This window comes from Heteronotia binoei, chromosome 11, assembly GCF_032191835.1.
Source record: "Heteronotia binoei isolate CCM8104 ecotype False Entrance Well chromosome 11, APGP_CSIRO_Hbin_v1, whole genome shotgun sequence".
In the NCBI taxonomy this organism is placed as follows: Eukaryota; Metazoa; Chordata; class Lepidosauria; order Squamata; family Gekkonidae; genus Heteronotia; species Heteronotia binoei.
The window spans coordinates 64,643,659-64,668,382 of NC_083233.1; the positions used below are offsets into that span (position 1 = coordinate 64,643,659).

At 44.4% G+C, this 24,724-nt stretch overlaps 1 protein-coding gene across 9 annotated transcripts in view; it reads right to left on the reverse strand.

Moving 5' to 3' along the window:
- ARVCF (ARVCF delta catenin family member) overlaps nucleotides 1-24,724 on the reverse strand; it is a 628,036-nt gene that overhangs the window by 363,191 nt on the left and 240,121 nt on the right. The window contains exon 1 of one of the 9 annotated variants that reach the window (XM_060249539.1): nucleotides 23,343-23,393. The exons of the other annotated variants lie outside the window; for them this stretch is intronic. Coding sequence (XP_060105522.1) covers nucleotides 23,343-23,363 — 21 coding nt within the window. The 5' untranslated portion in view covers nucleotides 23,364-23,393. Of the gene's footprint in view, nucleotides 1-23,342; nucleotides 23,394-24,724 lie in introns of those variants that run through there. 9 annotated transcript variants of the gene reach the window in all.

The following is a 24,724-nucleotide window of genomic DNA, read 5'->3' on the forward strand; positions in this document are numbered from 1 at the left end:
GGTCCCACCTGGAGGCTGGCATCCCTATAACCTGGGTATACAGACCTCAGATTTCAAGCAGGGCTGCACAGGAAGGGAGAGAGTGTCTAGCCTTTCCACTTCTGCAAGCCAATAGAAAATGTCTCCACGTTCACAATCTATTTATGGAAGGAAACAAAGACGGGCTCTACCCTTCCAGCGCTAACTTGCAAACAGGTCTGGGTTTCTAGGTCCTTTCTGGCCACCAGTGGGGTGTTTAGAGTGTGTGTGTGTGGGGGGGTAGTTTTGCCAGCTCCAGATTGGGAAGCTCCTGGAGATTTAGGGATGGAGCCTGGGGGGGCACAGTTTCCTTTTTCTCATTAACTTTATGGAAATAATTATAAAAGAGTACATTCTCTTTGTGCATGGTTTCCCTGCATGTCTTCTAGGCTAGCATAAAAGAAGGAAGGGGTTCCTGGGCTTAAAGGTGCTTTCATTGTATTTCTCCCATGGGATCCAGGGAACTGGGCAAAGGAAGCTCTGGCTCTTACCCTCCCTCTCCAGGGGCTCCAAGAATGAGACTAGCAGATATATGAGTTAGAAGAAGAGTACACTATATGTGAGTTAGAAGAAGAGTACACTACGCCACTCTGGCTTTCTAGAGTTAGAGAGCTGTTGTATCTGCAGCTATTACAAGAGAAGGAGCAGGGTCACACGGGAGAAAGTGTTAGGAGTAACTGGTTAGTTGATCTAGTTGTAAGTCAATCTGTGCTCAGCGACAGCATGGCTTCATCAGATGGACAGCTGCCTGCAGTCAGCTGTCAGCCAGTAACTGAACAGCTGGTTGCAGCTGGCTTCCAGCCAGAAGGAGAACAAGAAGAGATCAGCTGATCAGGAGTCAAAGAAAGAGTGAGAAGAAAGCAGACAGGAGCCAGTTGCTCGGGAGCCTGATAGGAGACCTCTGGGGGCCTGATTCAGCCCCTGGGATGCATTTGACACCCCTGGTCTACATAGTGAAGCTTAAGAGACAGAGGCAGAACTAATCTAAAGTACCTTGGATGGATCTGGATGCACAGAGGCATCCAGCCTCCATTGTGGGAAAGAAGAGAGCAGCATCATGCCCCTTCCCTGCTGTGTGTATGAGAGAAGAGAGTGTGAGAGGACAGAAGGGAAGGCAGTTGTTTCCCTGTAATCTATCACTCTACATCAGGGGTGGCCAACGGTAGCTCTCCAGATGTTTTTTGCCTACAACTCCCATCAGCCCCAGTCAGCACGGCCAGTGGCTGGGGCTGATGGGAGTTGTAGGCAAAAAACATCTGGAGAGCTACTGTTGGCCACCCCTGCTCTACATCAAAGGGACAGAGACAGGAGAGTAAACAGGGAGAAAATACAAAGTAGGAGTCAAGTTGCATCTTTAAGACCAACAAAGTTTTATTCAGAATGTAAGCTTTTGTATGCATGCATACTTTTTCAGACGAGGGGAAAGGGTACAGAAGAAGTATGTATGCACCCAAAAGCTTACATTCTGAACTTTATTGGTCTTAAAGGTGCAACATGACTCCTACTTTGTTCTACTGCTTCAGACCAACACGGCTGCCCACTTGGCTCTATCTACAGGGAGAAAATGCAGTTTGCCTCTCTATCTCATTGACTTCTTCTTGGAGAAACATCGACTGCGGGGTGACATGATAGAGGTTTACAAGATAATGCATGGGATGGAGAAAGTAGAGAAAGAAGTACTTTTCTCCCTTTCTCACAATACAAGAACTCATGGGCATTCGATGAAATTGCTAAGCAGTCAGGTTAAAACAGATAAAAGGAAGTACTTCTTCACCCAAAGGGTGATTAACATGTGGAATTCACTGCCACAGGAGGTGGTGGCGGCCACAAGCATAGACAGCTTCAAAGGGGGTGAGATAAAAATATGGAGCAGAGGTCCATCAGTGGCTATTAACCACAATGTGTATATATATGTGTGTGTGTGTGTGTGTGTGTGTGTGTGTATAAAATTTTAGCCACTGTGTGACACAGAGTGTTGGACTGGATGGGCCATTGGCCTGATCCAACATGGCTTCTCTTATGTTCTTGTGTTCTTTGCAGCTCCCTCCCCCGCCCCCCCGGGAGTCTGAGGCTTGCGTAAGTTACTAGGCCTTCTCTTCCAATAGAAAGTACCAAGCGTGGAGTTACTTGTCAGTACACTTTCGCCTGGCATGCCTGTCCCTGCCTCCCAAATGCTCCTGAGTGTCCTAGACTACTGCTTGGCAACTCTAGGAGAAGCTCAATAGGGATATGATGCCAAAGAGTCCACCCCCAGGAGCTGCCATTTTCTCCAGGGAAAGCAAAGTCTTTATAACAGTACACGACCTCCAGGCCTCCCCTGGAGGTTGATGACCCTATCCCAGGAGGCTTGGGAAACTTGCTTGGCTGGAACTTCCCACAAATCTCACCATCAGAACCAAACACCCTTCAGACTGTAACCCCATGCTGTGTATTTACTTTTTGCAAATACATTTTATTTCCATTTTTAAAAGAAAGTTTTTTGGACTTGCCTGATGGGTAACTAGGGTTGCCAAGTCCAATTCAAGAAATATCTGGGGACTTTGGGAGTGGAGCCAGGAGACTTTGGGGGTGGAGCCAGGAGACATTAAGGGTGGAGCCAAGATGAAGGCTGTGACAAGCATAATTGAACTCCAAAGGGAGTTCTGGCCATCACATTTAAAGGGACGGCACACCTTTTCAATTCCTTCCTTCCATAGGAAATAATGGAAAGGGGCACCTTTTTGGGGGGCTCATAGAATTGGACCCCCTGGCCCAATCTTTTTGAAACTTGGAGGGTATTTTGGGGGGAGGCACTAGATGCTATACTGAAAATGTGGTGTCTCTACCCCAAAACACAGCCCCTCCACAGCCCCAGATACCCGCGGATCAATTCTCCATGATTTCCTATGGGAATAAATCTCCATAGGGAATAATAGAATTCCCAGCAGACCTTTCCCTCCCCTCCCTCCGCTTTCTGACGACCCTGAAGCAGGGGGAGGGTCTCCAAACCGGGTGATCCCCTGCCCCCACCTGGGGACTGGCAACCCTATGGGTAACAGAAAAATGAAATTCACACCGGAGCATCAGGGGTGTCACTAGAAGATGCCGAAGTATGAGAATATATCTTGCAGGAATATGACAAAACTGACCAACGGAAACATCATTCCCTTCCTGTCACTGCATGCTGAAGGCGTTGCAATACCCAGTTCCTCGGGGCCCGTGAGGCTACCCTCTTCCAGCTGGCTTTTGCCTAATATGGAATTTACTGCAGAAGAAATACCGTTGCCACGGAAAAACTGTAAGATGGATAACACCGAGATTTTAGCACCAAATTAATTGATGGTTTTAATGTAGGTTAATAATATGTATATAGGATTGTAATATGTTTTGAAAACACCTTGTAATATGTTTTGAAAACTGTTGAAATGTAGCATATTATGTTATCCCATGCGAGCCGCCCTGAGCCTGCTCTGGCAGGGAAGGCGGAATATAAATTAAAGATGATGATTATGATATTATTATAATTATTATCATCATCATCATCATCCTTAGGCAAGGAACAATGTACGTAGATGCAAGACATCCTCCTCTTGTTTCTACCAAGGTGATGGAACACACTAAATAATGTTTATGGCTATTAAAATAATGGGATTCCAAACCCCTGGATGCTGTACCTACAGATGTGAAGGTCATTCTTGACACTTAATAAATAACAGCAACGGTATTGCTTTCTGCCTCCTTTTAATCTTACCATAAAGAGAGGAGGACTTTAAAATGTCACCTCGTATTTTCTTCATCTGTGCTTCTGCCACTCACAGAGGCTTCTTTTTAGCCACATCTTCCCTGGAGGGAGGGGGGGGGAGAGAAAAGAATGATGGATACTGGGTGTTTTCAAAGTAATTTTAAAATGTTCTTCCCCTCCAGAAATAACCTGTTGGAAAGAATGTAGTATCTTTGAAAGGTGGTGCTAATACTTAAAAGAAGCTAGAAGCCCTACTAAATGGACATCCCTGACATTATAAAGCTGTTGGCTAGAGTCAGGGCTGTCATTGATGAATGGAAAGTTGAACAAAAGAGGGGGGGGAGAGCAGAGAGTCAGCAGACTGAGAAAATCACATCATAAAACACAAGGTAACCAGTTTGACTTGACTGAGATGCAGTGTAAACAGACTCTACAGAATAGGCAGCTGTGAGTAAAACCAAACTGCTACAGTTAAATATCGAAAGCAACTGCACATTCAGATATGCATGTACATAAAGCAGTTTAAGCAACAAGCAAACACAACATTCTCATGATGCTCCATCTAAACAGCAGTTCCCAAACTTTTTTGAACACCCGCACCCTTAGTTCCATAAACTCATCTCTGGTGCCCCCTACCCTAAAAAAGCCATTAGTTATAATAGCAGTTTGCACAACCCACTATGGAAGATAATCACAATAACATTCAAAACGGTAACGATTAATTGCATGTTTATTCAAAATACAATTACAATATTTCAGTGTAATTTATTCAACAAAATTTATGAACTTGATCCAGTGATACCAGCTTTTCAATGACTGCAAAATAAAAAAACAACCTAATAGTTCCTACCAAATTTCAGTACTTTGTAGAGGCAGAAACTTGGAGTGCCACTTGCCGGCACAGTGCCTGATTAATTGTAAATAAGTGAACAACACAGTCAAAGTGGTCCACTCAAGCAACCTACCTCACAAGTAATCCCACCCCCCAGGGGTCAGTACCACTCAGAAACCACTGATCTAAACTATTCTAGCCACCTCATGGTGGCATACAACTGCAGAAAATGGCATATTATTTATTTTATTTACTTTATTTATATCTCACCTTTCTCCTGAATGAGGACCCAAAATAGCTTACATTATTCTCCTCTCTCACCCAGCAAGTTTCCGTGGCAGAGAAGTGGATTTGAAACTGGGTCTCCAAGATCCTAACCTGACACTTTAACCATTACACCATGCTGTCTCTCAGCCAATAACAAGCACATGTGGCACAGACAACAGGTCAGACATCTCTTAGGAAAGTTTTTATTTCAAACATTTTTAGCCACCATTTACCTTTCAAAGCCCCATTCTGCTACAGGTAAGTTATGCAGCCAGCCTCTGTTAGCCCAGCTGTAAAATGGTACAGCAGGAGAAGATTATGAGCAGAAACAAAACAGAGAATGTAGAGTATTTTGCCAAATTTAAATACTGCACAAAATACATATAAACAGGTGGCAATACATGGCTTGTGAATAAGCGCAAAAACAAGAACTAGAGATAGACTGAGATGAGTGGATGCCAGCCACCACACAAAACACACCGGTACTATACAGATCAGTGCTATCACAGTACCCTGTTGGTAGGGTTGACAGCCTCCAGGTGAGGCCTGGAGATTTACTGCTTTTACAATTGATCTCCAGCTGGCAGAGATCAGCTACCCTGGAGAAAAGGGCTGCTTTGAAGGGTGGACTCTATGCACTGTACCATGCTGAAGCCCCTCCCCTCCTGAAACCCCACCCTCTCCCAGCTCCACCCCCAAAGTCTCCAGGTATTTTCCAACATAAGCCTGGCAACCCTACCTGTTCGTGGGGCTCATCCAATAGAAGCAGCTGTGTTCAAATAGGGTATGATTTATACATGGACATTTTTTTATTCTTCCTTTTCTCCAGGGAGATCATACCTATGGCGTCTTCCCCCCATTTTATCTTCACAACAATCTTATGAAATACATTAGGCTGTGAAGTAGCAAATGGTCATCTGCTGAGCTTCACAGAAAATAGAAGATCTGAACCTTGTTCTAGCCCAGCCATGGCAACACACTGTTGCGGCCTCCCCCATCCCGCTTAAAGAGCTGCACTGAGCTCACGACGAACATTACCCTTTTATCCTGTAAGGGTAAACCATTTCAGCCCAGGGCAGCCACAGGAAAAACCTAGACCAGGGGTGGCCAAACTTGCTTAATGTAAGAGCCACATAGAATAAATGTCAGACTTTAAGAGCTGCAAGACATGAATGTCAGACATTTGAGAGCTGCAAGACATGAACGTCAGATGTTTGAGGGAGGGGAGGAAAATGGGGAGAGGTGGAAAGAAAGCAACTTTAGCTTTAAATGCCTTCTCCAAGCCAGCCAATAGGGTGGTGGGGGTTTTGAGAGCCACACAATATGTGTGAAAGAGCCACATGTGGCTCCTGAGTCACAGTTTGACCACTCCTGACCTAGACAATGCTAAGATCCAGCTGTTTCCAACAGTGCCAGGCTGGTTGGTGTGTAGCTTCTGTTATGCTTTTGGTGTACCACTGCAAATCTACCAGGAAGGCAGCTTGTGACTTTGCCTTCACATGGCTTCACTGCATAGCAGCCAAGATAAAAGTCAACTTGGGATAAAAAGGATACTGGAAACTAACATGGGGTATAATTGCCCCTGGGTGCTGCTGTGTACTGCAACAAAAAAGAAAATGTACCTTAAATCAAGGTGGGAGGGGGAGTTTCATTGGCTTTTGTACCTGGCGAAGTTTTATTCATTTTTCTGCACTGTATCTACCACTAAAGCTCAAGAAGACGCTAAGAAAGATTAATAGTATGGACTAAGATACAATATTTGGTAGATAGTACACATCTACCTACACAACTGTCAAAGATGATTGCATATTTTTTTTCAGAAGCAAAAAGCAAAAATCATAATAATAATGAAATCTTCCAGCCCCCAAATAATCGTGCATACGCTTGTGTGATGCCTTTTCAAAACACATCTGGGTGTCTATTTTATGCATCAATGCGGATAGCGGTAAGCAAAAGTCCCCAACACATCCTCAACTGCTGGAAGCACTGAAGATTATTTTGCTGGTGATAGAGAACTAGAGGGCAAGAGGAGCAAATGGATCTTCCGTCCTCTCTCTCTTTTCCATTCTCCTCCTTGGAGAGAATTCTCCTTGAAAGCAAGCACCCTCATGAATAATGGCTGCCCTCTATGGATTTGCATCAAGCCACCGTGGCTGCTGTCCAGTCACATTTAAGGTTCCATTTGACAGCTGTATGTGTATAAAAGTGCTGTCAAGTCACAGCTGACTTACGGTGACCCCAAAGGTTTTTCAGGGCACGAGATGAACAGAGGTGGGTTTGCCATCGCCTCCCTCTCCTTTGGTGGTCTCTCATTTAATCCTAACCAAGCCTGACCCTGCTTAGTTTCTGAAATCTGATGAGATTGGGCTAGTCTGAGCTATTCAGGTCAAGGCACTTCAGCTACCAAAGGGCAACGGCCACAGGCTCCAACTAAGTGTGAATGAGATGCTTTTGCCTCCCACTGCAGACGACAGGGAAGCCCGACAGGATGCAGTCCTGGTCCATGGTGGTGTGACCTGAATGGTTAACCGGTCAACATGAGGGCAGTTCAAGTCACCCATTAATGGCTGCTTCAGAGCTACTGGTAGGGTGGAGGAATGCAGGGCTTTTTTTTTGTAGCAGGAACTCCTTTGCATAGTAGGCCACACACCTCTGATGTAGCCAATCCTCCTGGAGCTGACAATAGGTCTCGTAATAAGAGCCCTGTAAGCTCTTGGAGGATTGACTACATCATGGGGGTGTGGCCTAATATGCAAAGGAGTTCCTGCTACAAAAAAGCCCTGAGGAATAGTATAATGCTTTATGGCTTTGGAAGCCTGATCATTCCACCCACAGCCATTCGGTGGAGGAGATTCTCAGTTTTCTACTTAATCAGACTTGATGCCCACTTTCACATACTGCACAGAGCAATGACTGTCCCTGCCTTAAGGAAGCTCTAGGATGCTACAAGATCCCTAATGACTGGGGTGTTGCCATAGCTGGGAGCAGGTGGAGAAGGGGAGAGAGGGCTCCCTCTCTGTTGCTTCCCGGCTGCTGCTACGACAGTCATGTAAGGGCAGTGGGTGGGGGGGAGTTGGAGGGAAAGCCATTCCAAATGAATTTATAATTCCTGGAATGCAACTTTTTGGAGCGTTTTCTAATGTTGCTCATAATTGCCGGCTCGATTCCAAATTGAGCCAGGGGGAGCCCATTCATCACTGGTTTAGCGTAATTATCCAATCATTAGTCGGGCTGATTTCAAATTTCTCATCCCTGCTGCTTTGACCTGAAAATCCCCTTTACAATGTTGCTTCTCGCTTGTCTAAACCGGAGCTGCAATTGTTTATTTTTTTACCGTTTTCCATTTCTCACACCAGCTATACTTGCTGTGCACATTTTCCAATGTTTATTTGTGTGTCAGTAAATCAGACACATATGCATGACCTACACATACTGTATGCATAAATCTGGTACAAAGCTTTCTTTGTAGCAGGAACTCCTTTGCATATTAGGCCACACATCCCTGATGTAGCCAATCCTCCAAGAACCTGCAGTAGGCCCTGTACTAAGAGCCCTGTAAGCTCTTGGAGGATTGGCTACATAAGAGGGGCTGTAGCCTAATATGCAAAGAAGTTCCTGCTACAAAAAAAGCCCTGGGCCTTGACAGCTTTGGTACATAACAAATTCCTGTCTTCTGCTTCCCAAGTTCAAATCAGGTCCTCGAGAAATACTGTTCTTAGACCTGCCTCCCCCAAATATCATTTGATCTTCAATGAGGAAGTCCTCCAGATTTGCATATCTGGCTTAACAGTCTCAAAATTGTACTGAGCAATTCCTCAAGTTTCTCCCTTCTCTATATTTCCATGCCAAGCTGATCTCCCTCAAAGGTTTCATTTTCTTTAGGGGAGCAATAGTACTGTAATTTCTTGTATCATAATCTCATAATTTAGCAGGGCTGCTCTTGGTTGCGACTGCAAACAGTTTAAATTCTAGTGGTTCTGGCTCAGCAATATTTCAGTAGTGTATCTTTCTTTGTATCTTCGCTTGCTTTCATAAGGGGCTGTCAAATTCTTTTCTCTGCCTTTTCCCCTTTATTGCATTTCTGGACACATTAAGCAGAGTGTTGAGTTGCTCTTTTCTGTTAATATCTTCTTCTGTTATTTACTCAAACAGCCATCTTTCCTTTATGCCCTGGGTGGCTGCTCCAATGTGCAATGGACTTACACCAACCTCTACTTATTTTACTAACAACTCTGAGAATCTGTTGTAGTTAGCCAATATATTTTTTTAGTAATAAAAGGCTAATTACACACAACTCACACAATTATGGAGTAATTTCTGCAGACAGAAAGGGGGGAGAAAAAAAATCCCTGTTAGAGATTGCTTCTATCCCCTCAAAGACAAAAGCCTCATGCCCTGACCTGGATAGCCCGGGCAAGCCCAATCTTGGAAGCTAAACAGGACAATTCTGGCAAGCATTTGCATGGGAGACCCTGGAATACCAGGAGTCGGGGAGGCAGGGACAGGCTTTATTCAGTCATCTCCCTGAATATCTTTCAGTCCCCCAGTAGGGGTCAGTCACCAGAGGTCACCATGACTTCCAGGTGCACTCACAAATGCACACACACACACACACACACAAATAAAAAATACCACCAAAAAAAGGGAAAAGCCTGGTTTAAGCAGAATGCAAAACTATTATCTACTGTCTCTACATATAGTTTACAAAACCAGGGCTGTGCATTCAGATTCCAGTTTGTCTCAATAAATGATGGTTTCAGCACCTTTGATCTTTCCCCTAGCACCTCTGCAGAGCCCCAGACCAACCATAGAAAAAAATTTGTTGTTATTGACTTATGGTAACCCCCGGTAGGGTTTTCAGGAAAAGAGATGAACAAAGGTGGTTTGCCATTGCCTGCCTCCATATCATGACCCTGGTATTCCTTGGTGGTCTCCTATCCAAATACTAGCTAGGGTTAACCCTGCTTAGCTTCCAAGGTCTGATGAGATCAGACTAACCTGGGCTATCTAGATCAAGGCTAGGAAAAATCATAAGATATGATGAGATCAGGCTAGCCTGGGCTATCAATTAGGCCTAGGAAAAACCATAAGTTATGGTTAATAAACCAATATCAAACCATGGCTTCAAATTATGGATCCATGTATGATCAACCAGCATTTGGCTGATCATACCATTTTGTCTTTTGGATAGCTCTGTGCTAAATATCAAATCACAAGTTCAGCGTGGCATAGTGGTTAGAGTGTCAGATTCGAATTGGTGAGACCTTGGTTTGAATCCCTGCTCTGGCTGTGGATGCTCATTGGGTGACATTGGGCCAATCACAAAGCCCCAACCTAGCCTACCTCACAGGTTTGTTGTGAGGATAAAAGAGGAGTGGACAATGTGAGCCATGTTGACTCTCCAATGGAGGAGAAGGTGGGGCATAAATAATAATAATAAGATGATAGTGGATTTATAACCCACCCTTCACTCTGAATCTCAGAGTCTCAGAGAGACTTACAATCTCCTTTACCTTCCTCCCCCACAACAGACACTCTGTAAGGTAGGTGGGACTGAGAGAGCTTCTACAGCAGCTGCCCTTTCAAGGATAACTCTAGGAGAGCCACGACTGACCCAAGGCCATTCCAGCAGCTAAGTGGGGCATCAAACCCGGTTCTCCCAGATAAGAATCCATGCACTTAACCACTACACCAAACTGGCTCTCAATGAAGTAAGTAAGTAAATAAATAAACAGAGATGGGGTTGCCAGTTCTGGGTGGGGAAATACTTGGAAATTTGGAGATGGGGGGTAAAGCCTGGGAGGGTGAAGACCTCAGTTGGGTATAATGTCATTGAGTGCACCCAACAAAGCAGCCATTTCCTCTGAGGAACTGCTCTCTATAAACTGGAGATCAATCATAACTCCAGGCCCCACCTGGAGGTTGGCAACCCTACTGAGCTGCTGCCAGTAAATCATTGGACAATATCGCCCATTCTTCCTATATTTCACACAGCAGAACCTTTAAAAATAATGCAAAGACCTAAGTTATTTTATTTTTTTACAAAGTCAGCAAACTTCCAACAAGGAAGTTTCAGTGCGTCTGAAAGACCTTGCACTAGGCTGAAAGACTGAGATCCCTTGATAAAAAGAGGACCCACTATTTCCCTTATTAAAAATTCCGTCTGCATTGTAAGTGGATTCATGGGTTATCTGTAAAAGGGTTGACATAATAAGGAAGTCTAGAGATAATCAAATCATTGTTCATAAAGAGATTCAGAAATGGGGAAAGGTCACAGAGGCAGCCTTCACCCGCATCGGAAAACTCGTGATCAGATTTGCCAAGCTGTTGAGTTAATGCAAACATGGGAGCCAATAACACAGAGAAAGGTTACACTTATCAAGGTGTTTCAGAAAATAAAAGCAAACGGGCTGCTTACACAGCATATTGAAAATTCTGCTGGGTGGACCTCTTTGGATACATGGAGCAATGCTTTGGCCATGTCTTCCTCTGAAGAAGAGGAATTGCAGTTTTATACCCCACCCTTCTCTTTGAAACAGAGACTCAGAGAGGCTCCTTTATCTTCTCCCCCCACAACAGACACCCTGGGAAGTGGGTGGGGCTGTGAGGGCTCTCACAGCAGCTGCCCTTTCAAGGATAACTCTTGTGAATGCTATGGCTAACCCAAGGCCATTCCAGCAGCTGCAAGTGGAGGAGTGGGGAATCAAACTTGGTTCTCCCAGATAAGAGTCCGCACACTTAACCAAACTGGCTCTGCAGCTCCTGAACAGCATGCTCCACTTAAGCAGGGCCTGAGCAGAAGATGGATGGATTGGGCTAAGCACAGATCGGTTTTGACACCAAATAATTGAAAACGTTGTCCTGAATTCTGCCCGGGCAAGCCCGATCTCATCAGATCTAAGAAGCTAAGCAAGGGTTGATTTTGGTAAGTACTTGGATGGGAGACCTCCTTGAAATACCAGTAGTCCAGAGAATAGGGGCAGGCTTAATTCAGCCACCTCTCTGAATATTCTCCAGGCCCCCAGAGTAAGGGTCAGTCACCAGAAGTCACCGTGTCTTCCAGGTGCAGAAACACATATGCACAAGCATATATAAACACAAATATATCCAAACCAAAAAAAAAAAAAATTGAATTTTTAAATCTTATTTACTATACTATATTGATATACTCAGGGCTTCTTTTGTAGAAAAAGCTCAGCAGAAACTCATTTGCACATTAGGCCACACCCCCAGCGCAAGCCAGCTGGAACTGCGTTCCTGCTCAAAAAAAAGGCCCTAGATATAATACTTTCCCCATATCAGGCTTTCTTCCCCAGCCACTATGACTTATTGCATATGTTCCTTTTGCAGCAGGGAAGTTAGGGTTAGAATGACATGCATCTACAGGACAGCGCCTATATAATACATGCCTGCTGAGTAACAATTCAGCTAGGTTACAAATGAAAATAATGCAAATTATAATCAGTTAAAGCCAACATTAAAGCCAATAAAATAAACAAAGCATACAGTTGATCTAAAACTGCAAACAGTGACCTCCCTTCTCCAAACCCTTATGGAACAAAAAAAGTTTTTTTCAGTTTCCTTTAAAAGGCAAAGAACCAGGCCAGAAAAACCAGGAGGAGGATACTCCATTGCACAGGGAATGTAGTTACCAAAATGGCTCAAGCCCTAATAAACCCCAACCTTGCATCCACGCAAGATGGTGGGCTACTTGGCAGATCTTTGTGGAGAGGGAAGATGCTCTGAAACTGACAATATTCTGACATTAAAAAATCAGGCTAAAAATTGACACCGAAGTATCATTATCTGGAGTGATAGTGTCAGAAAGTCCATCTGAAAGTCAATTTTCTGCCCGTGACAGTATCTAGAGTCTTTAGTAATAGAAGATAATTTTTAACCACAAATAGCAATGAAATCATGTCACGCAAATTAAGTCTTGCTAGTGTATTCAGGTCCTGCTTTGCCAGGACACATCCAAAATATTTAACCTTCTAAGTTTGAAGTTTTGGAGAGGGGGAAAAAAACAAAGTACAGTGCAGCCACCACAGCAAGTCTGAAATAATTCCACATACAAGTGTTAAATAATTACTGAGCAACGTGCAAGACGTTTCTCAGACTCCTGGGGGATTTTAACATGGGTTCTCAGTTCTTTCAGTTTCTCAACATTTCCCCCCCTCCCCCTTTTCGATGCGTTAACAATTTTTTCCTGGTATAAAGGTATTCAGACTTGCCACAATGGTACATTAGCATTCCTTGTCTCCAGTACACAAAAGAGAAGCAAAATGCTGCTATTATGGTGGGGGCGATATTTGGAGAGAAGGCTTTCTATTGTAGAGCCATGAGTCTGCACATAGAAAACTTCGTAAGTCCCATAGAACCTCAATCAACAAAGCCCAGGTGATTTACAACACAACCTCAAGCAGAGCTATGCCCTTCTCAGGGTTTAAAAGACCGTAGCTCTGCTTAGGACAGTACTGTTAGTGTCGGGATCCCAGATGCTTTCAACATTCTCATGACCACTTCTCCCTGGATTTTGGTGTTCCAGATCAACTAACTGGATGCTTTCACATGGCAACCGCTTGCAAGTGGATTTTGCTATTTGTACACAGTTAGAATCCAGTTGCGACGTGCGTTATTTTGTGCGTGTGAATGCACCCATTGTCTTTGTGGCTTTGGACCATTCCTGGGATGAAGAAGAGCACAAAAACGCCCTAAATGAATAAATAAAAAAATATGCACACAGTAAACTGTAGGGCAGAAAAACCAGCTAAGTTGTAGGGAAATCCTAACTTTTTTTATTAGTTAGGTTGAAAGGTGAATTTCCATCACAAGTCCAGCCCCTCCCCTTGAATCTGCCAAAAAAGAAAAAAGTGGGTTATTTAATTTTGTTCTACTTACATCCTGCCCTTCTCATGAAGCAGGCTCAGGGTGGGTTCCATCAGAAGGTTAAACAATTTCATGCAAAATTTTATTTTTGGTGTAGTTTTGGAGTAGGGCTTCGCTGCCTCCCCTCAAATTACAGCCCCCCCCCTTCAAAGCCCCACAAAATGCTGCTCCTAGGCGAACCCCAGGCACAGCATGGGGGGAGTCAAATATCTACCATAAGAGGGACCGACAGCCAAAAATCATCTCCCTCTTCCATCAGTGGAAATTTCCTTCCATCTTTATTATTCCTCTACTTAGTATTTAGAAAACATATACGCCACCTGCCCAGATCTGGATAGCCCTGATCTCATCGGATCTTGGAAGCTAAGCAGTATTGGCCCTGAACAACACTGGAGTTCCAGTAGCATCTTTAAGATCAACAAAGCTTTATTGAGAATGTAAGCTTTCATGTGCTAAAAAGCACACTTCATCAGAAAATAGGATGGGATGGAATTAGAAGGCCTACATGTAGAGAGAGTGGGCAGTGAATTAGTATGCAAAATAGTGGAAATGTTTTTGGCAGATTAAAAGAATGACAAGTGTTGGCCCTGGTCAGTATTTGGATGGGAGACCACCAAGGAAGTCTAGGGCAAGGGTGTAAAACATCTGGCCTGGGGGCTGAATCAGGCCCCTGGAGGGCTCCTATCAGCCCCCACCCCCGAGCAACTGGCTGTCATCTGCTTCCATCTCCCTCTCTCTTGCTTCCTTCTGTGTAACAGCTTGTTTTGCAAGGCTTGCTCAATCACACAGGAGCTACAGAGCAAAGCTTCTATTTTCTCCATTGGCTGAGGCTTCTCTCTCGGAGAGGGAGAGCTTGCTTTCCCAGGCTCTCTCAATCGCACAGCAGAGCTACTGAGCCAAACCTCTCTACCTTCTATTGGCTAGGCTCCTCCTCCTCCTGGTCCCCTGGGGAAGGCAAGAAAGAGCCAGAACTTCCTTTGCCCAGTTCCCTGGATCCCATGGGAGAAATACAAAGAAAGCACCTTTAAGACCAATGAGTGCTAATATTTTATGCATGTATTAAAAATATCTTTAATTGTTTGTGTCCTTTATAATATCTCTGCTATCCAATATTAAACAGATTCACATATGGCCCGGCCCAATATGGCCTGGCCCAGCAAGGTCTCATTTATGTCAGATCCGGACCTCATAACAAATGAGTTCAACACCCCTGGTCTAGGGCTACGGCTTAGAGGAAGGCAGTGACAAAACACCTCTGAATATCACTTACCTTGAAAACCCTATGGGGTCGCCATAGGTCAGTTGCGATTTGATAGCACTTTACACCAGTGTAAGCCACTTTCCCACTTCTTTCAAAACAGCGAGTAAAGCGGCATGAAAAGCCATTAAAAAAAACAAGTAAAAGCAATAAAATGGGGGGGGGGATTATTTTGAAAACAAAACAAAAATCCCAACAGCCCCAATAAGGTAAAGGAAAAGTCCAATAATGTCACAGAAATATAAATTATTCCAAAACCCTAGGAAACGTTTTATAAAAGCATCAACCCAATACCAAAAATAAATCAATGTAAATGCCTCACAAATTTGCATGAGGGTATCCCATCCATAACTTAAAAGGCCCTTTTCTGTGGTCACCACCCATCTGATCTCTGATGCCTTCAGATTTAGTCTCAACAGCCACAGATGCTTCTATGGCCTTGGACCTACCTATCTGCGGGGCCACCTTGTCCCACATGTTCCCCAGAGAGAACTTCGATCAAGTTCTCAAAATCTTCTGGTTGTCCGTGGGTCAAAAGAGGCAAGGCTAAATTCCACCAGAGCAAGAGCCTTCTCTGTGGCAGCCCCAATAATCTAGAATAACCTCCCGGAAGCCATCAGATGGCATATGACATCTAAATGGGAGAAGGTTGCTACTCCACCTGGACTTATCTTGTATTAATATCAACCACCTAGGATGCAATGGCCTTGGAGAGAGGATGACACCACATGATCCACCTATAATAGATGTAGTAGCTGTGGTTTTATTGGATCGTTTTACTGTTATGGTCTTAATATTGTTTACTAATGTTGCCTCTGTTTACTTTATGCTGTTAGCCACCTTGAGTCTTCACAGAATAGGCGGGATATAAATCTAACGTAATAAATAAACAAATAATGGGAAGGAAGTAATGCTACATTTCAGGATACAGAATTTATTCAAATGTGGATGCAGGCAAGTTTAAAAGCAGTATAGTGTAAGGAACCTGTGACTTTGTTCTCTCCTTTTTTCCCATTTTAGCTATCCTTAGTAAGAAAGGTTTCTTCCTGAAAGGTGATATGATTCTTGATTTCAAAAAAATCTGAACAGCAGAGCTTTATCACTGTCATGCACTTGAATTAGGGAAGCAGAAGTTATCACTACATAAGTAGTACTATTTTTGTCCCTTATGACTGATACTGCAATTTGCATCATCTAGAGACTTCCATCATCTTCAACACTGTGCTCTTCAAAGCCTACGGATCTCTGTGCCAACTCTGGTCTTCTCATTTTTATTTGTGTGCCTTCTGCATTTGGCCTTGCACTTCTTTTAGTCAAACTGGTGTCCCTAAGTCCATCATGATTGCAGATTCAAAGGTATGTGGACCAGTGAGGAAGGATGAAAGAGCTTCCAGCTGGCAGGAACATAGCAGAGGCCAGCTGCTACAGAAACACGATTAGGAAAATAAGTGCCTCAGGGCTGCAGGATCAGCCTTGATGCCAAGGCAGGTGTTGGCTACTGCAATGAGTGAGAGCTTTCCAATGCATCTCACCCTAAGAAGGCAATTGCTGCTATGTCAGTAGGCTGACAAAGGTCCCTTTTCCACAATTTTACCTGGGAGAAAACAATTTCATCCCATTGCTGCTTTTGGGGATGGGCTATGCGGTTCATCTATACTGCGGTGGGGGTAAGTACTGTCAAGTTGCAGCTGACATGTGGCAACCCTTCATGGGGTTTTTAAGAGACATTCAGAGGTGGTTTGCCATTGCCTGCCTCTACATAGCAATCGCGGACTTCGCTGGTGGTCTCCCATCCAAACACTGACCAGGGCAGACCCTCTTGGCTTCTGAAATCTAATGAGATCAGGCTAGCCTGGGCCGTTCAGGTCATCAACATGAGCTCTAGGTATACGCTAGAGCAAGGGTGTCAAATTCATTTATGAGGGCCGCATCTGACATAAATGAGACTTTATTGGGCCGGGCCATGCCAGGTTGGGCCAAGCCATGTCAGGCCAGGCCATGTGTGCACCTATTTAAGATTAGAAACTTTATAAAGGATACAGATAAACACAATTCAATGGCAGTTACAGCAAACAGATTGGTAGAGGTGTTTAGCCATTTCCTGACTGAATTACTAGAGTTTTCCTTATTCTTGTGGCAAGCCAGCCAAATTTTGCTAATTTGTATGTAACCTCAGGGTTCTTATCGTCAAGAAGATTCTTAAGGAGTTGCAGTTTTTGACTACTGGTAAAAGGTGTGGCCATGGAAAATGGAAGTACTTCATGAAGATCATTATAAGCCTCACAAATATGACATGGACTAAAGATTCAATGCCATCATTGCAGCAGGGACATAATCGTTCTTGTTAGTGTAGGTCCTGTCGAAAAAAATAACTCCATCCTTTGCAAACTTTATTCCAAATATTCTCTCAACTGTTGCTAACAACTTTTAAAATTCTCAAATCGTAAGTTGTTGGCACTGGTGTGGTTTGCTGTGTTGCCTCTGACGGAAATGTCAGCATGTAGTACTGTTTCTTACAAACCCCTTATTAAATAGGCATTCCACACATGTCAGCATTCAACAGATCATTTCATACAAGCACCATCCATGGAGAATCTCTCCCAAAGAAGCAGCCATTTCTTAGGCTGTGAATGGCACCATTCAAACACCATACCAAACTGTGGCTTAGGAAGTTTAACTCTGGTGTGGTGTAATGCCTTACTGGAAAAGTCATGGCTTGCGGCAAACCAGAATCAGAAACCCTGCACTGATGTGTGTTTGCAGAGAGCAGTTGATGCTAACTATGGTTCAGCATGATTACGCCTGTCTCATCATCTTCTGCGGCCAGTGGTGAACAGATTGAAAACAAAAACAGACAATTCTAAATCATGGTTTGCTTCTACGTTTGTAAGCTCAAACCATGGATTGAGTTCTACAACAGAGTTCCATAGTTTTCATGCTTATGGAAGTTCAACTATGGCATCTTAGAAGAAGATATTGGATTTATATCCCGCCCTCCACTCCGAAGAGTCTCAGAGCGGCTCACAATCTCCTTTACCTTCCTCCCCCACAACAGACACCCTGTGAGGGGGGTGGGGCTGGAGATGGCTCTCACAGCAGCTCCCCTTTCAAGGACAACCTCTGCCAGAGCTATGCCTGACCCAAGGCCATTCCAGCAGGTGCAAGTGGAGGAGTGGGGAATCAAACCTGGTTCTCCTAGATAAGAGTCCGCACACTTAACCACTACACCAAACTGGCTCTGAAAGGACGAACCACAGTTTGTAACTGGTTGGTAAACCAGAACCAGAAAATGTAGTTTGAAATGGGCTTGCAAACCATGGTTTGTGTGAATTATGTTTTAATGTGAATAGGCATTGCTTTGCTTCTAGAGGTTGCTCCACTAGGGAACCAGAATGGCATTTACAAAGTGAAAGCAGACAAGCAAGCTTTAAACTATGTTTTGCTTGTTTTACCATTGGAAACTCAAAACCATGGTTTTGGTTCCCAGCTATAGCTAGTACAGTCAGGGCTTTTTTGGTTGGAAAAACCCAGCAGGAAAATATTTGCATATTAGGCCAAACCCCCTTGATGCCAAGCCAGCCAGAACTGCATTCCTGTGCGTTCCTGCTCAAAAAAAAAAGCCCTGAGTACAGTCCACAGTTTGACACAGCAGAATGTTTGCAAATTCCTGGAAACGGAGCAAAGCCATGAGATGCAGTGATTTCTGGAAGAGCAGCAAGCAGGGCTTTTTTGTAGCAGGAACCCCCTTGCATATTAGGCCATGCCCCCCTGATGTAGCCAATCCTCCAAGAGCTTACAGGGCTCTTAATACAGGGCCTATTGTAAGCTCCAGGAGGATTGGCTACATCAGGGGTGTGTGGCCTAATATGCAAAGGACTTCCTGTTATTAAAAAAGCCCTGGCAGCAAGTAGCCACCAGGACTGAGATTTTGGTGGGAATGGGTAAGCTGGCACTTGATAGGAAGAAAATAGAAACTGATGCTTTATTAATTTGGAATTTGGCTTTCTAGTGGGTGTTTATTGCTCAGTTGCTTTTATTTGGTTATAAACCAGTTTCAATAAGCCCTTCATCTTCAAGATGGTGCAGGTTCTAAAACCCTTTTAAGAATGTATGTTATCTTTTAGCATCATTGACTCCTGCAAATCTTCTTGACATAGTTATTGAAGAAATCTGCTTTTGTAGCACAAGGGACTCCTTCATTTTGGAAGCTGATAACACAAGAGTGCATGGGTGGGAAAGTAAACTGGTGGGATATTGTTAGCTTTACTGACCTAAAAGAAATAGAATTATACACCTAAGGAACTCAATAAAGGCCACTGATATTATGTTTTGTGTTTTGAAGGTGCGTGTGATGGGCAAGCCGACATATTAAACCATCGCTTGTACTTCCCAGTATATTGAGTTACATCACTTGCTGTACATATTGATTTACACAAACGCCATGGAAAGCAAACAAAACTTGCCTTTGATCCAGGTGGCTTGCATATAACCAGCTTAGCCAGGTGGGTGCCCTCCTGCCTTGCTTCCCTTTTGAGCAAAACAACTTTAATGTCACATTAATTCTCTCTCTCCATGCCTTGATCCTTCTAGAACAAAAACTTCAACCATGCAAAGCTGGGTATAATTTGTCCAAAAAAAGTATGTTACTCAGAAAAGTGTGGCTTCCCACTTCTTTCTGGAAACAGGTGGATTCGGTTACTAACACTCTCAGGTGTTTGCCTTCTTGAGCAACCCCCAAGTTTCCATCTGAAGTGATTCAAAAAGAATTCACCTCTGTGTTCTGCTGGGCAACATTCATTGGTTCCAGTATTAGGCCTGATGATTCTGCCTTAACAAGTGGAAAAGTTGCTGACAACATCTTGCTGATACCAGGAAGAGCATCGGTCAGGATGGAATGCAAAAGCATGAAGACGATGAACAGCATATGCAAGCAGGTGTTTTGGGCTTTCAAACTGTCAGGTGCTAAAGAAAAAAAGCCCCTCTTCTGTATATTACTGGCCCCCATACACAATGGGGAGGGAGGCAAGGGTCAAAATAATTTCCCCCAAACCTTACTCTCTCTGAAAACTTCTGCCATTGCATAATATATTATTTTTGGCAGAACAGGATTCTGGAGTCACCGGTGTCCTTTTAAGGAAGCCCTCTCTTATGCTCAATGTTCCAAACTCAGGAGGAATTCAATTTGTTAAAAAATTGTTTCGATTCATTTTGTTTCAATGTGCTTTCCAAAAAAACGAGCACAGGAAGCAAAGCAGACAGCTGCCTTCTCCTAAGTACCTGATGGACCATTTAAAACTGGAGCCATGACCCTCCAAATGAGAGCAGCATGGGGAAAGTGACATCATGCCAGAACGCATGCATTTCCTTGTCCTCGACACCCCCCACCGCTGCACACACACCCAAACAAGGTTGCTACAATAGCCCTGAATGTTCTTGTTAGCATTCTGCTCCTTACTTTCAGGGCCTTTTTCATGCCAAGTAGAAAATATCCAAAGGGACAGCTTTGTGTTGCTACCTTTGTGGAAATCAACATCCGACCGTATGCAAAGAGACAGTGGCAACAGTTTCAGGTCAAGCAGCACAAAAAAGGCAGCGAGAAAACACTTCTGTGTTTTACAGCATCCACAGGTGGTACGTGCCACCGAGAATGCAAACCAGAACACTCGTTTTAAAAAATGAGAGAAAATATTTTGAAAATAACAGATGCCAGAGTCTGACACACTAGTTATGGAGTCTACTCATCCCTCAACATAATAGATAGATAGATAGATGAATTTATTGTCATTGTTCTCAACAAAAAGAGAGCAACGAAATGAGGTGCTCTTCCACAAACATACCAACACATCAAACACACATATTCATAAACCATTTAAATACATCTGAAACCATTAAACCATTTAAACCATTAAAACCATTTAAATACATCTAAAACGGATAAACATTCATAAAACCATTAAAACCATTTAAACCATTAAATAAACATTCATAAAACCATTAAACATTCATAAAACCATTAAAACCATTTAAACCATTAAATACATCTAAAACAGATAATCCTTCATAACCCTGCATTTAACCTAACCACAGCACTTGGATAGAAACTGTCCTTAAATCTGTTTGTCCTAGCCTTCAACACTCTATATCGTCTACCTGACGGTAAGATCTCAAAAAGCAAATGGCCCAGATGTGTATGGTCCCTTAGGATCATTTGTATCTTCCTTTTACATGCCATATTATACAGATCCACCAATGAGGGGAGAGAACATCCACAAATCTTTTGTGCTCTTCTCGTCACTCTTTGGAGCACCCTTCTCTCTGCTTCCGTGCAGCTCCCAAACCACGCGCAGAGGCAATAAGATAAAATGCTCTCAATGGAACTACGATAAAAGGCAACCAGCAGACTCTCTGACAGTTGTAGTGATCTTAAGAGTCTTAAGTAGTATAGTCGTTGCTGGGCCTTTTTCTCTAGAGCTAAAGTATTTGCCCCCCATGTTAGATCCTGTTTCATGGTAATTCCCAGAAACTTCCATTCTGTCACCTGTTCTACCATAACACCATCAATAAACAACGGCTGGGTGTCCAAACTACTCTTCCTGTAATCCACTATAATTTCCTTCGTCTTATTTATATTTAAAATAAGATTATTTACTTTACACCAAAGGGACAGCTGTTGAACTTCCCTCCTGTACGCAGACTCATCATCCTCAGAGATGAGCCCTACCAACGTTGTATCATCTGCATACTTAATGATTTTGTTACTCAGACTGCTGGAAACACAATCAGATGTGTAAATAGTGAAAAGAAGTGGACTCAAGACACATTCCTGTTATTTTTGATGAATATCAGTTTGCTTACAGGAAAAATAGATCTACTGAGGATGCTGTTAATACTGTTCTTTATACTGCTTTATCGCATTTGGATAAAAAGGGGACGTATGTTAGAATGTTGTTTGCAGATTTTAGTTCTGCTTTTAATACAATATCACCCCATAGATTGTTGGTGATATTGTATAACAAGGAGGATACAGTGATTCTTGTAAGGGCCAAACCAGGTTACAGGCAGTGTTCCCTCGAAGCTGAGTTAGCGTGAGCTAGCTCACAGATTTTTGTCTTAGCTCAGGAAGGATGACCCCAGAACACACTGATGTATGCAGTAGCTCACAACTTTTAATGCCAGTAGCTTACAAAGTAGAATTTTTGCTCACAAGACTCCACAGGTGCATCCCAAACAGCTTGCGATGGGGCTGAAGGTGACTCCACCAACCCTCTCCCCTGAAGCAAGATCTTTGTACATCAACATGTCTTCCTCTGCCCACAGCCCCATTTATACAAGGTGCTACAAATTTAAGAAGCAGGAGACTCACAAACAGTCTTCCACTGAGAGCAACAAGAACTCTGACTTCAAACCTTATTTGACCTTCTGCTGGCAAGATGTCCATCCAGCCCTTAAGATCGAAGCAGGGTAAACACCCTTCCTCCCTGGACTAAAGAGATACACAAGACTCAGAATATCCGCAAGCATCTTTTATCTACCTTGCCCTGTGGAAGAAAAACAAGGGGAAATTATCTCTCCCCCCCTCCTTTCCCATGTACCAAGGGTTGGCACGAAACCCCCAGAGCACAGAATCTCCAATCTGGTGTGATTTTTATTTTTATTTTTTTTAGTCTCTTCACAAGATCCTGTCACCCAATAACTAAGCAAAAGTTCAGAGAGGGGTACAGATTTCCTAAATGTGTATGTCTTTGAAACCTGCCTGGTAAAACACCAATGGAGAAAGGTATTTGAGCATCTCTAACATAGAGCTTTTTTAAAAAAAATTAAGCATCTCCAAGATCGACTTGTGTTGGCCACAGAGATGGGAGATCCACTCTCTGAAAACCAGCTTGGCTTCGATTTCTCTCCACAGTTTCCCCTGGTACAAGACGAACACAGCGTGGCAAAATAGCTGACCCAGACGCGGCAAAAAAAACCCCAGACCGAGCTCCGTTCAGCAAGGAAGATTCTCCTGTCTCCTAGCCATTCAGTCCAAAGACTGACTGAACAGCGGCTGGAAGGTCACCAGAAAACAATAGCCGGTTTTCTCTTTCAGTTGCAACTGTTAACCCAGCAAAGACGCGCTAAAAAAGCAAACCTCTCCCGCTCTCTAAAAGCTGGTCCCAGCCCAGCAGCCTGAACCCGCCCCCAAATGCTCAGAAAACAGCCATTCCAGCTCCCTTCAGCCCCCACACAAGCCCCCCAAAACACCCATCGAGGGGCAGTCAAAACAAAAACAGGTTTTCCCCCGCGCGCCCCAGGGACACGCAACAAAAACAACAACAACAAAGAGCAAAGGGGCTCGTTCAAGTTGAGCTGACACTAACCTGTTTGAGTTCTGCAGGCATGGATGCAAGGCGGCAGCTTCGCAGTCCCCTCCCGGGCAAAAAGAATAGCAAAAATGCGTTTAAAGAAAAATATATATATATAATGATCTAGATGATGTCCCAAATCAATCCAGATAGGGGCTTTGGGAGGGGGGGAGGGAGAGAGAGAGAGGCTCTCTGTTTTGACAGCCCGCCGCGCCTTGGCTTCTCCCTCTGCTCTCTCACGTTTGGAGAGCCCCCCACGAAACCGACCGAGGCGGCGGCGGGACCAATCCGGGCAGGAGAAAGCCCCCGATCGGAGCGGCTTCCAAAGAAACGGGGCAGGGGGAAAAGGTTCACATGCTTTTGATTTCTCTCCCCCCTCTTCCTCGTCTCTGGCCCGGGGCGAGGCGAGGCGGTGCCGAGAGCACAGCGCGATCGCCTTCGGCTGCCGGTCTGGCGCCCGAGGAGGCGCTCTCTCTCCTCGCCGGCTTCTGCAAACTCTCCCGGTTGGCTTCGGGGGCGGAAACTGACAGTCGCAGCTGGAAGCGCCGAAAGGAGAGAGCCGCCCCAGGCCACACCCAGCCAGGCGGCGGCGGCTCCGGAGAGGTGGGCTGGGCTCCCTCCAAGCGGGCCCCGCCGGCAGCAGCGGCCGCGCAAGCCCCGAGCAGCAAAGGTTGGTTTTCCTCGCCTCCCTTCTCTCAGGCGCTGCTGGAGAGGAAGCCGTCCAGCTCCTCGCCCGGGCAGGTGCGACAGGCAGGCCCTCTCTCTGTAACCACTCCCCACCCCCTTCGTTTCTCCTTCCCGAGCACTTCCCAGGCTGTTTCACACGTGCAAAGTATTCCTGCTTGCCCCACTGAATTAATGAACCCTCCTCATCTCCTATAGACCAGGGGTGGCCAAACTGTGGCTTTGGAGCCACCTGTGGCTCTTGTACACATATCGTGTGGCTCCTGAAGCCATCACCGCGTTGGCTGGCTTGGAGAAGGCATTTCTCTCTTTAAATTACTTTGCCAAGCCAAGCCAGCCAGCGGCTTGCAGAATGTATTTAAAGTTGCTTTCTTTCCACCTCCCTATCCCCATTTATTTTATTTCCTTCCTTCCTTCCTGGAGCCCAGTTTGGTGTAGTGGTTAAGTGTGCTAACGCTTATCTGGGAGAACCTGGTTTGATTCCCCTCTCCTCCACTTGCACCTGCTGGAATGGCCTTGGGTCAGCCATAACTCTTGCAGGAGTTGTCCTTGAAAGGGCAGCTGCTGTGAGAGCCCTCTCAGCGTCACCCACCTCACAGGGTGCCTGTTGTGGGGGGAGAAGATATAGGAGATTGTAAGCCTCTCTGATTCAGAGAGAAGGGCGGGGTATAAATCTGCAGTCTTCTTCTTCTCCTTCCTTCCTTCCTGTGGCT